Raw genomic sequence first — 13,027 nt, 5'->3', positions numbered from 1 at the left:
TCGCATGTACCCATGCCCCACCCCTGTATGCTGGATTTGTACATTTCGAGCTTGGGTTACATTCACACAGCCTCAGCTGGAGCCCCAAAGTCATGTGACGGTGCTGTAACCATGACAACATCCTCAGGTTTCGGCTTTGGCATACTGAAGGCCTTAGCCGCAGGAAGGCCCATGGGGCCCCACTGCTCCTTCCTCTGTTTTTTTCTTATAAGGAAGTCTCTGGCAGTTATGCTTGTGGAGATATAAGGGAAAACATGCAGTTAATATTCTGCCCAGTTAGCCTAGGACAAAGGCACTGAGATAAATGGCAAGTGGTTATAATAGAAGGACTGTAGTCCTGTGGAAGAACACCTGCTTTACTTGCGGAAGGGCCCAGGTCCAATCGCAGGCACCTCCAGTTAGGCCTGGGAAAGGCTCCTGTCTGAACCTCTGGAAAGCTGCCGCTCGTCAGCCAGGGTGAACGACACTGTGAGCTAAACGGACCGATGTTATAAGGCTCAATATATACCAACTTCTTATGCTGTCATATTTAAATCTGATAATATTTAATGCAATGAACTTGAAAACAATGGAGGCTGGTGGCTCCGATTTCGGTGGGGCTGTGAATCCATTCTGGGTTTCAGTCAGAACCAGCCAGAACTCTAGCAGAGCTATCCAAGGTGCTGAACCTATTTTGGGGATAGGGGTCAGCACCTTAGATAGGCCCTTTAGAGTTCTGGCTGGTTCTGACAAACCCAGAATAGATTCACAGCCCCACCGAAATCAGAGCCACCAGCCTCCGCTGCTTGAAACATTTAAGACTATTGTACTGAAGTTCTGACTGTTCTATATTTATTCATACATGTGTGTGTGCATACACGCGCATGCACGCAAACGCACAGACACTGTAACTGAAGATAGAAAGTACCCACAAGGAAGTGTCTCTCTACATGTCCACACCTAATAAGCCGTGTGTATAACACACACATATACATATATTTGTGTATGTGTGTGCACTGTTTGGGTGAGGGTATTATGGAAAGGAGAATTAAAATAGAGGACTTCAGGGAAGGAAGTTCTCAGTATGTACCACAATTGTGGTTATCATTTATTCCTTCTGTTTCCTTTAGATACCTGACAAGGAACAGCTGATAGGACTCTGTTGCTTAGATAGGGAATGATATCATATAATCATGATACTGTGATACATGGAAGGAGGAAATGTTGATAAGAGAGGCACTGAGAACAGAAGAACACTTAGAACAGAAGGAATGAAAGTGTAAGAAGGCCCAGTCTGCCATTGTAATGTGTGTCTTTCCATTTAGGTTTTAGGTTGGTCTTATGAAAAAAAGATGATTGTGTAAGAAAACAACAGACTAGGAGTAATATCCAATGTTAGTCCGATGTAGGGTAGACCCATTGAGATGAATGAGACTCACATTTGTCACAACTAAAGTCCCATTCATTTCAATGGGTCTACTCTATGTAGGACTACCATTGAATACTACCCCAGGGGTGGAAAATTACATGGAAAAGAATGGGAGCCTACCCCTCAAACTACAAACACATGGTGCAATTCTAAGCATTTTTATTCAGAAGTTCCACTGAGATGAATTGGATAAGCATGATGTCGAGTGCTTCTAGACAGAGGGGTCCTGGCATCACCAGTCAGAACTCAGAAGATATTGTACTGCTATTCCATCTTTTTCTCTTTAATGGATTTTCTGCAGTAAAAAAAACAAGATGGAAGAAGAAGTGGAAAAACATAGGAGGGTTATGAGTGGAAGCTGAGGACATCTGGACCCCCTGTAAAGTTCTGTGAATGAGGCAGGGCAAGTGCACATTGAAAGCCTCATCTAGAAGTACCCTAGGATTGTAACTTGTACTTAGGACAAGTGTCTTTTTGACACTGGAGTGCATCTACCCGGGACCATTTATCCATGCAGAAATTTAGAATGCAGCGTAACCCCAATTAAGCACTTTTATGGTCCGTTGTTCCTTTAAATTGGATAGAGGTGAGCGAGTACCTACCTCTGTCTTCCACATCTGTGGAACTGGTAAGTGCTTAAGTGGCTTGCTCCTTGTTTAAACTTTTTTTTAATTTAAATTGAAATACACAATAAACTGCTAGAATACAGAGTCTCCTATAATGGTTTTCAGAAAAGGCCTCTTGTGCAGTGTTGCCCTTTGCCCTTTATGGGGCTAAAATGTAGGCTGCAAAGGGAGATACCTCTTTTAATGTGCATAAGTCCACTCCATATTTTTTACTAGCAGTTCTGGCATACTAGAAAATAGAGCAGTTCCAACTCCAGTTTTATTTTAGGACTCAAGCTCTCTCAACACAAGGTAGACCTGTTCAGGCAGCCGTGAGAGATTCTGGTAGGCCCCAGTTTTAGGGATGGACAAATTAGTTTTCGCTTTCTCCTGCATTCGAATATTTTAAATCTCAAGTTCTTTCCATCCCATATGTGCAGACATTTGTGAATTTTGGTAAAGTCTTATCACTGGTGAATTGAAACAGAATTCTCCTTCATTATACTGGCCAAATTCAATAGGGAGAGCTGTTCCCAGCAGGGCCCGTGCAAGGCCTCCTAAAGCAGGAGCTTGTACTGCCAGCCACTCACCCCCTCTTCCTGCATTCACCCCAATGACGATGGTGATGCCTGCAGGCTGAGGCTGCCCCCTTCTCCCCACTGCCCTCTGTTCTCTGCCCACTCACCCTGGCTGCAGTGACAGCTAGGCAGAGCGTTTCAAAGATTATCTGATAACTGGTTCATACATAACAACAGTCCGTGGGTCGTTTAACCGCTTGCAACTTCTGCTTTGTTTCCTGATTTACAAAACAATGTTCCTGGGTTGTTTGCTGCAACATCCAAACCTGGGACTCTGGGTTACTCAGGGACAAACAACCCGGAGTTTTAACCCATGGTTTGTTGTTGGGTTAAAAATCTGGGTTGTTTGTCCCTCAACAATCCAGAATGCCAGCGTCAGACCTTGCAGCAAGCAACATCTGTTTGCTAAGCTGGAAACAAAGTGGAAGTGATGAGTAGTCACGAGGCAGCGTGACCCCTATTGTGCAGTATCAACTAGCCATGAGTTAATTAACCCATTGTGAGCCCTTAACATGCAAATTGGATGATGGTGTCCTTTTGAAATCACTCTGTGAATATAACATCGAGATTGCAAAAACAGCTGAATACATGATGTAGTTTTGATTATTAGATCTATGGGGCAGGAAGTGGAGAGCTATGGGCACTGTTGGAGACCCCTGCAATAAGACAAACTGATAATGCTAAACAGCCATTTCTAAAATATGCATTAGGAAGATACATTTGCTGTGTTGTAATTCATGCCGCATATGCAAATAGGTTTTACTAATACTATATACATATGCTTTTGCCTTTCCTTTTCCTCCCCTGCCATCCATTTGGAGGGGGACCATATCTCAGCTTTCTATACAGCAGGTCTCAAATTCAGTTCCAGACAGCCCCCTTTAAAAGGATCAGGTAGCAGGTAATGGGAAAGACATCTGTGTGAGACCCTGGAGAGCTGGTACAAGTCAGAGTAGGCAATTCTGGGATTGATATATACACAGGTTTTCCCTAGTTTGTAGTGGATTATGACACTGCTTTGTTGTATTACTGCCTATATTGTAATGTTTTAACTATTTTATTATTTTATATAGTTTTTATACTTTTTTAATACTGCTTTTATACCGTATTACATATTTATTGTGAATGGCTTAGAAATTTTAGGATATTAAGTAGTATACAAGTAGTATGAATAGACTAATAATCTATCTATAGATGGACAATAATCTGACTTGGTATAAATCAGCTTTGTATGTTTTCTCTGATGTCAACATTTACACACATGCCACCATTTCCTGCACATACACATCTGCACATGTAGGAGAGGATCTCCACAGCTGCTTTCAGGAAAGGTCAGGATACAATGACCTTTGTTGGAGGCCCACTAAAGCCTGTTTTTGAGCTGTGAGCAGCAGCCTGCCTGTAGAGGAGGTGCAAGGGATGCTGATCGAATTTGCAGATGACACAAAATTGGGCGGGGTAGCTAATGCTTTGGAAGACAGAAACAAAATTCAAAGTGATCTTGACAGACTGGAGCTCTGGGCAGAAAACAACAGAATGACATTTAATAGGGATAAATGCCAAGTCCTGCACCTAGGAAAAAGAAACCAAATGCACAGTTACAAGATGGGCGATACATGGCTCAACAACACTACAAGTGAGAAGGATCTTGGAATTGTTGTAGATCACAAACTGAATATGAGCCAACAATGTGATGTGGCTGCAAAAAAGGCAAATGCTATTTTGGGCTGCATTAACAGAAGCATAGCTTCCAAATCCTGGGAAGTACTAGTTCCCCTCTACTCAGCACTGGTTAGGCCTCATCTGGAGTACTGTGTCCAGTTCTGGGCACCGCACTTTAAGAAGGATGCAGACAAGCTGGAGAGGGTTCAGAGGAGGGCAACAAAGATGATCAGGGGACTGGAAACAAAGCCCTATGAAGAGAGGCTGAAAGAACTGGGCATGTTTAGCCTTGAGAAGAGAAGACTGAGGGGAGATATGATAGCGCTGTTCAAGTACTTTAAAGGTTGTCCCAGAGAGGAAGGCCAGGATCTCTTCTCAATCCTCCCAGAGTGCAGGACACGAAATAATGGGCTCAAGGTACAGGAAGCCAGATTCCAGCTGAACATCAGGAAAAACTTCCTGACTGTTAGAGCAATACGACAATGGAACCCATTTCCTAGGGAGGTTGTGGGCTCTCCCACACTGGAGGTGTTCAAGACGAGGCTGGACAGCCATCTGTCGGGGATGCTCTGACTTGGATTCCTGCAGAGCAGGGGGTTGGACTCGATGGCCTTGTGGGCCCCTTCTAGCTCTACTATTCTATGATTCAATGGAAAAGAACGGTGGTAATTACAATTTCAGTTTGGAAGAACAAATAAGCAGTAGGAGTGAACAAACATAACCAGGTCTTGTTCAGAAAGGGAACAAAGGAAATAGAGATGGAAATGCAGACTGGACAAATATTACTTGATGCAAATAAGTGTTATGTTATAGTTACCTTGCACTTGGACTGAATGGGTTGCAAGTTAAGGGGGAAGACGTATTTGCTCATAGGCAGTTGTATGAATAGAAATAGTGTTTTTGGTTAATTGCTAAGACGTTCCATGCAGTCAAAGCCTTGGGAAACCTCCATATGGTCATGAATGGCTCCAACTCAGTATAGGAATATAATAGATATTTGTCGTTAGTGTAAAACGTCATTGATTCAGCCCTCCAATCTCTTATGCACTGGATGTGTTTTATGTCTGTTTCTGAAAGGGTAGTGACTGACCAAACACATTGTAGGAACTAACAGTAAATGCCAGGGACATCACAATCCAAAGAACCAAAATGCGACAATTACCATTTTAGTGCATAGATGGTGGAGGCAGTGGTTCATGAAGCATGTTATTTGCCCCCATCTCTCAGAAACCTGAGTTTTAATCATGGTCTGGTAAAAATTTCGATCACAAAAGAGAGGTACAGGTGTTCCACATTGCAATGTTACATCTGATTTTGAGTTTTGGTTTGTAATACATTGGCTATTCCTAAGCTCATGTATCCCATAACAGTCCAAGGCCCTATTCCACCCTCGTACTTCAACCTCAGATCACCATTATTTCCAAAGCTCTAGGTAACATTGTTAGGCAATGGTACACAGAGCCAATAAAACACTAAACTGATCAAACAAATTGTTTGTCTTCCTCCTCACTGCTGTGTCATCATCTTCATGAGATGACTGATCAGCAGAGCCTCTCCACATAATAGTAGTCTACTTGTTTAATAGGTTATTTATGTGGTGTGTGTCTGTAGTTCTCTCCCCTCGTGAAAACACACATACTTCTGGCTTATTACTGCACACTCCCGACTGCTATATCATGTTCTTACTTTGATACCATTTTTACATTACTTTTAGTGCAAACCTAAGCATGATTATTCAGTAGTTGACATTCAGCTCAACGGGCTGCAGCCTTGATCTTCTATCATCATCTAAACTTTTGGGGATAATATATTATGCATATTCCATCCATTCCCCACCACCCCTTTTTCAGTTATGCTTTCAGCAACAGGCAACACTCTCTCTGGCCTATCAATGAAAAGCAATTCACACTTGATTTGCCATTTGGATAGCTATATCCTCATCGCTCCTTGACAAATGTACCTGTAAGATACACTTATTTGCAAACCCATCTGTCACATTCACACATTACATTCTTAGTACTCACCTAAAAAGTTTACATGTGTGAAGTTGCCCCAAATACTGTAGACGTACATGTTGACCAACTGCAGTTGGCTGTATATATGTTTGCTGCAGCCCTCTGTCTCACAATGCATTTGTGACACAGCAGTCAGTTAGCATTTTCACCTCCTTGCCAGAAGGCAGTATCTATGCCTTTATATAAGAATGTAAGAGTCTTGTTGGATCAGACTAAAGGTCCACGTAGTCCACCATCTTGCTTTCCACAGTAGCCAACCAGATGTCTCTGGGAAACCCTGAAACAGGACCTGAAAGCAACTGGTATTTAGTGGCATACCTCTGAATGTAGACTCCTGTCTGAAACCCTGGAAAGCTGCCGAAAGTCAGTGTAGCCAATACTGATCTAGATGGACCAATGGTCTGAGGCAGTATAAGGCAGCTTCCTATGGTCCATTTGGCTATCAGGGCAAATAGTCATTGGCAGACCTGTACATGAATTTATCTAGTCCTTTAAAATTAGCGACTACCATAACCTCTTGTGGCAGTTACTTTCATAAATTAACAATGTGTTGTGCAAAGAAGCACCATCTTCATGTCTGTCTTGAATTGTCAGTTTCATTGGGTCACCTGAGTTCTAGTATTATGGGAAAGGGAGCAAAACGTTCTCTCTATCCACTTCCTCCATACCATGCATAAATACACCGGTACCATATGAGGCTGCAGTTGCCTCCTGCCCCATTACTCCACCAGTCCTCTTGCCCACTCTCCTGCCCTGCCTGCTGTGCAGCAAAATGAAAATCTTTCTGGCCACAGCAAGTGGGAAAGGAGTGACAGCAAGAGGTGCAGCTGTAGCCTTACTAAGTGCCTGTAAGGTCTCATGTCTATAAATATTATAAAAGAAATGCACGTAGTTATAACCACTTTAAAAATGTGAACTGAGACTGTATTTGTGGAAAAGATATTTAATTGTAAATAGAAAAAGTAGGCCAGAGTAGTTTTAAGGGCAATTACTTTGTATAGGTAATCTAGATGATTTCTAACATTGTACATTTTCATAAAAGCACTGAAACGTAGACACAGCAAAGCACAAATCAAATACAAGGTATATTTTGAAATAAAGGAGCTGCACAGTAGTTTGAAGTGTAATGCAGTGTAGCACTTAGTAATCTTTAAGGCAGTATGGTCTAAGTGAAGGTCTACAAGCCACAAATGTCTGAATGTTTCTCTTGGTACTGTACCACTATGCAGGGTAAATGTTTGCAGCAAGTTGATGTCATAGAATAGATTGTACCACCTGAGAATTCAAGTGAGGAAATCACATTTCTGAATATTCCTTTGTGTAAGAAAGCCTTCTTGCAAGTACAAAACCAGCACCTCAGGGAGACAGCTGGACTAGAACCATTCCCCCTGATATACTAGTTTTCTTGTTGCATTCAAAAATGGCAGCTCCCACCTGCAATCTGTAGTGGTACAGTCCAATCTACTTTTCATTCTGCTTTATGTGTAGAGCAGGTCTGAGTTGTGAGGCCCGTAGAACATCTTGTAACATTCCTCCTGCCCCTTTTCCCCCAGTTTGGGACCAAGTGCTACTTACCTACCTACTTTCCATGGGTGTGCTAAAGATTAGGGTCCCAATCCTAAAACAGACTTATTTCTATCAACTGGGATTTCTCACTTGTAAGATCATTTAGGATTATCCTCCTATCCACTGATATTACAATGCTTTAAAGGCCTAAAGCACTATACACTGGAAATGCCAAAGATCTGATTTTTTATAACAGCAGCAATCCAAACATAATCATATCCATCAGAAATAACTGTAGGCGACAACAGAGCCATCGCAGCCCCCCCCCAACCCCCCCAACCCCAAAAATGTTGCTGTTTGGTTGCAGATATTAAGTGCAGAACCCTGTCTCTAGAATTCATGATTAGGGCAATCTTGATTTCAGTTTGCTGTGTGGATAAAATCAATGAAAATATTTCCAGTACTGCTATACAGTAAGAGGGGGCACAAACATTAACAAAACAAAAGCTTTCCTTTGCAAGCACCACTGAAACAAAAAAGAGCACAGATCACAATAGTAGTAGAATAGAAGGAATACAAGAGCATGGGGACTTGTGTGGTTCTTGTTTAAAGTGAATCCAAACAGCTCAAGAGCCCATCTTCTTAACTACTCTCATTCATTTCAGGGGGTTTGTAGAGGACAAGATCCCAGCAACTGTGCCCAACTTTTCTACATTTTATATTGTTAGTACATGAAAGCTACAATCCAGAAAGAGAGCAGTATGAGGAGCAGCTGCATGTGAGGACAAACCTCAAAAGGCTCTTGCTTAACTTATATCACCGCACCATCTCTCTATGCTGTTGCCGTGCCATACACACTGTGACTTGTGTTCACTTTGAGCCAAAGCCCTTCCATGCTTTGTGTTATGTGCAGAGAAGTGGAATGTTATGTTATTCTTTTACATAAATTTGAACTCTTTCTTGCCAAACAGCTGTTTTTTTCCACCCTCTTCAGTAATTTGTACAGCTCTTAGTACAACCTGTTCGCCATATACCTGTCTGCATGCACAGACACTGTCAATTGTTTTACAAGCTCAGCTTATTCATATCGGCTTTTGGTCAACCACAATTATACATATCTTATCATGTACAGCTCTGTCTCTTTCATCAATAGATTTCTTAAAGGGGATCTCCCCCACCAACCATCCATCCAGTCCATTCTCTTTTGGGGTTCATTGCATCCACCTTATGTATAGTGCTGTGATGTGAACATTCTGTCAAGGAACAGCCTTTCCAGCAGGTGGTGGCACAGTAGGGGAGGGAAAGTTACGCTAGAGCCTTATGGAGAGCTTCTTCGCAGCTTGATCTCCACCTGCAGAATTGCGGCCCAGATTTGTTAGATACACTGGAAATATGATTTCATGCTCCAACTGTAATAGTTTCAAATCATTCATATATTACATAAATACTGGTTTGGGTTTTCTTTTTCTTCTCCCAACTTACATTCCTCCAAGAAATGCCACTCCCAATCAAAAAAATAACAACCCCAACAACTACCCACCAGCTTATTTTCCTCCCCGCCCCCCAGCCACCCATGACCTATAGGTTAAACATTTTTCTCATAATTTTCCCTCATCTTTCCTGAAAAATACTTAAGATGTATATAGAAATTATAAAAAAAAACATGCAGCATATGTACAAACTGAAAAGTTTAAAAAATATCAGCTTCATATACATGTCAATCTACTTGAATATATCAGGAATTAAATATAAAAAATTAATTTTTTTTCTAGAAAAGGGGGCAGGGTTCAGAGACTCTGGGCAACTACTTAAAGCTGTACAAAAGATTTATATCAGGAAAGGTATTTACTCAGAGGTCTAAGTTGCTAGCTTTCAGGATTGGTTCGGTCACATAATTCATTTTTTACACTGTCAGTTTAAATCAACAGTTATCACCCTTAAAACTGTTCTGTATTTCAGCAGTTTTGTACTAAAATCAAAAAGCTCACAAAAACATTGGCTTTGCATGTTTGTGGATCCCTTCAAAAAGATTACGCAACTAATTTTGGAACTGTAAAAAAACAACTATTTACAGTATTTCTTTTTAAATATTTTTGCACAAAATGTCTAAATTCGGGGGGGGGGGGTTATATGATACAAGAAATTCACCAGAGCTCATGGCTTAAGTCCAGTTTCAAACCTTGTAGCATCTCCTCTATCATATAATCCTGGGTCCGTGCCTATGTGGCATGCAGGTCCAGATTGTACTGCAGTTTTCTTAACTGGCTTTATAGAATGCTTGCTTCAACCATTCAAACAGCTTCTTTGTTAGTCTGGAGGCGAGTCATAGCCTCCAACTTCTGCCTGTAGGCTTCTGCCTCCTGCTCTTTCTTCAGAAGCTGCTGGCGGTACTTCTGTGCTTCTCGATTGGCCTCATCCAACTGTTTCTGTAAAGTTTCTCTTTCCTATTAAAATAAAAAACAGAACAGTCTTGTCAAATGTCTATCAAGTGAAAACTGAATCAATAAGCTAGTTGATAATTTTTAAAAGAATGTTAATTTGTTGTTAAATAGTTAAGGACAAATATACAAGAACTCTGAGATAGAGCAGGTGGCACATTTTTGGAACTTATACTTAGAAATAAATGTTTCAGCCTTATATCCCTGCATGCAACCGCTTCACTCCTTCCTTTGCACAGCAAATGGACAAACCAGAAAGTTCTCCATTACCTACAGTCCTCCATTGCATCTGAACCAGGAAACTACAGTTAACAGTTTCAGAACAACCCAGCCATGGGTTGATGTTGACATAATATCTTGGTTTGTGCTGAAACCTTACCTATAGTTTCCCAGTCTGAATAATAGAATAGTTTCCTGGTTTGATGGTGGCTCCCCCAAAGGGGGGAGCAAAGTCACTGCATGCAGAGGTACAAGGCTTATTCATGTCTGAGATTAAGCCTAGGTATGATTGTCTGGATGTGGCCAATATCACAAAAAGGCATGCAATTAGATGTATCAAAATATCAGAATGGGCTGTTTTAGAAAATCTCTTATATGAGTAATTGGCCAGTTGTTGAGAAGTATAGCCTTCTAGTGAATTTTACCAACAGGATATTTAAGCTGAGAGAAGAAAAACAATAATCCAATTGTCCATTTAGTAGTTTGGTGAATAGAATTCTTTAACTACAAATTCTGTTGCTTAAAAACAACTCTCCTGAATGACTTACAAATTTATTTATTTACTTAATTTGTATCCCACTCTTCTTCCAAAGAACTCACAGCAGCGCACATAGTTCTACATCCCTCCCCTTTTATTCTCATAAGAATGCTGTGAGATGGCTGAAGAAAATGTGTGCGTGCTGGGAGGCCAAGGAACTGGAGGAAGGGAATGGATTTTCTTTTGTATGCCTAAACCTTAGTGAAAACAGTGAGCCCTTTAGAGATGGGGCATTGCTGCTTTCAAATAAAAATGGCTGATATCCAATTTTACTGAGCTCCTGGGACAAAGAGGAAATGTCAACCTAATTCAACAGAAATATCGTTTAAAAACAATTTTGATGGTTAGCAAACCTCCAGGAGGAAAAAGCAGAAGTGTGAGTGGGCTGCAGTATTCATATTTCCAGTCTAAATAGCTATTGATTGCTTTAGAGGCCATGATTCTATTCTTGGAAACGCAGCCTGTGTTTTGGACTTACAGACTGTGTTTAGGATTGGGATGGAAGTCGACAATCTACAAACCTTAAACCTGAATGCTTGCACTCAGTTTACTTAATCCCACAGACCACAGTGCCAGTGCACTGAACCTTAGCAGCATATGCAGTAGCTGTGCTTGGAAGATTACACCAGTAGCAGCTAAGAGAACACCATTTTCCTCCTTTTATTTAAAATCATCTATGTTTAACATTCTTTACCGCTGTATTCTATCACATACCATAATCAGCATCACTTGTCTGTGGCCAACGACCTTCCATCAAAGGGCTCCAAAACCACTCAAACAACTTACATGAACAAAGAGTCACACATAAGCCCATGGAGTGTACACAACATTTTCGTTGTTTCATGCTGTAAAGCTTGGACAAGGGTCTCAGGGTTCAATTTCTTAAGCCTCCCAAGTTCCCATTAGCACTTAGCTGCCTTCCACTAGGCTGCCATGGTCCCTTCTGTAACATCAGCACCACATGGTCAATCACAGTCAGAGATGCCAAGGTTCTTCTGCCTGCCGGGTCCCCCAGTGTGACATCAGATATGCAGTTGGCTGCCAGAGGACACAGTCTGCGAGCTATTGGAACATGCTAGTGAAAATACACCTTTCTCTCACTTTACCTTCACAATCATTCTGAAATTATTTATTTATATACTTATTTAAGGTATTTGTAAACTGCCTTTCATACGAATACACACACACATACAGTGGGTGAATTTGTTTTCAGTGGGTGCTGTCTACCTACCCACCCACCCTACCACCTTGTCTTTTCCCTCCATTCTGCACTCCCTCCAGAAGAAAAATTGTGAGAGCGAGCTTGAATCCTGGCATGAGGGAGAGGGATCCTTTTGCTCATGTGTTTCAGACCATGGAAGCAGGCAGGGAAAACAGACTTGAGTGAGATGGGAGATTCTCCTCTCACTCTCATACCTTTGTCTTTTTCCCAATTCAAAGTGGCCCATGAGTGAAACTAGTTGCTGGTGAGGGTCATATGGTGTGTATGACCTGTGACACCAGAACTGCCCTATGCTAATAGGAATGGGCCAGTCTACCTAGCCATCTCCATCCGATCACCCAGGGAGCTGTCCTCTGTCTCACATACCCATTGCTCAGCAATTAATGCTGATACCCCTGTCTTTTATGAGACATTACTTCTGGTTGTGCCATGTAAGGAAGTATGGCACTTAGGATTGGACTGACATCAGCCAATGAGAACTGGAGAGACAGGTATACATAAAAATCCAAGGGAAGGCGGGGCAAAGCCTCACAAGCCTAAACTGGAAGGTTCAATGGATGGATGAGCTGCCTCTTGGCACAGGGTACTGTACATTTTAGTAAGACATTTGGGAGAGAGAAAAGAAACCAATTGATAGACAACTTGCTGCTGAAAGACTATGCTCTAGAAAGATTTCAGGCTTGATTCTGTTCCCGCTGATGATAAAATTAATTTCCCATTTCAACATGAAGAGACACAAAACATGTTTGTTTCTGTTACATTAGTCACATAACACAGTTATTTTAAAAAGTTATGTGACCGTTTTTTGTGCAGTAGGAGGGTTATTATCACTTCTT

At 41.5% G+C, this 13,027-nt stretch overlaps 1 protein-coding gene across 9 annotated transcripts in view; it reads right to left on the bottom strand.

Moving 5' to 3' along the window:
* Nucleotides 1–7,197: 7,197 nt before the first annotated feature.
* GABPB1 (GA binding protein transcription factor subunit beta 1) overlaps nt 7,198–13,027 on the bottom strand; it is a 31,742-nt gene continuing 25,912 nt past the window's right edge. For 5 of the 9 annotated variants that reach the window (XM_084817198.1, XM_084817199.1, XM_084817200.1 and 2 more), the window contains exon 9: nt 7,199–10,218. In XM_084817198.1, coding sequence (XP_084673324.1) covers nt 10,066–10,218 — 153 coding nt within the window. In that variant the 3' untranslated portion in view covers nt 7,199–10,065. Of the gene's footprint in view, nt 10,219–13,027 lie in introns of all 9 variants that reach the window. The other 4 variants (XR_014785367.1, XR_014785368.1, XR_014785369.1 and 1 more) reach the window with 2 other exon arrangements.

The sequence above is a fragment of the Heloderma suspectum genome, chromosome 11 (genome assembly GCF_057233095.1).
Source record: "Heloderma suspectum isolate Gila_16-S chromosome 11, 16-S_ref, whole genome shotgun sequence".
Taxonomy (NCBI): domain Eukaryota; kingdom Metazoa; phylum Chordata; class Lepidosauria; order Squamata; family Helodermatidae; genus Heloderma; species Heloderma suspectum.
Note: the sequence above shows the minus strand (reverse complement) of the source record. Positions and strands in the feature narration are given on the sequence as shown.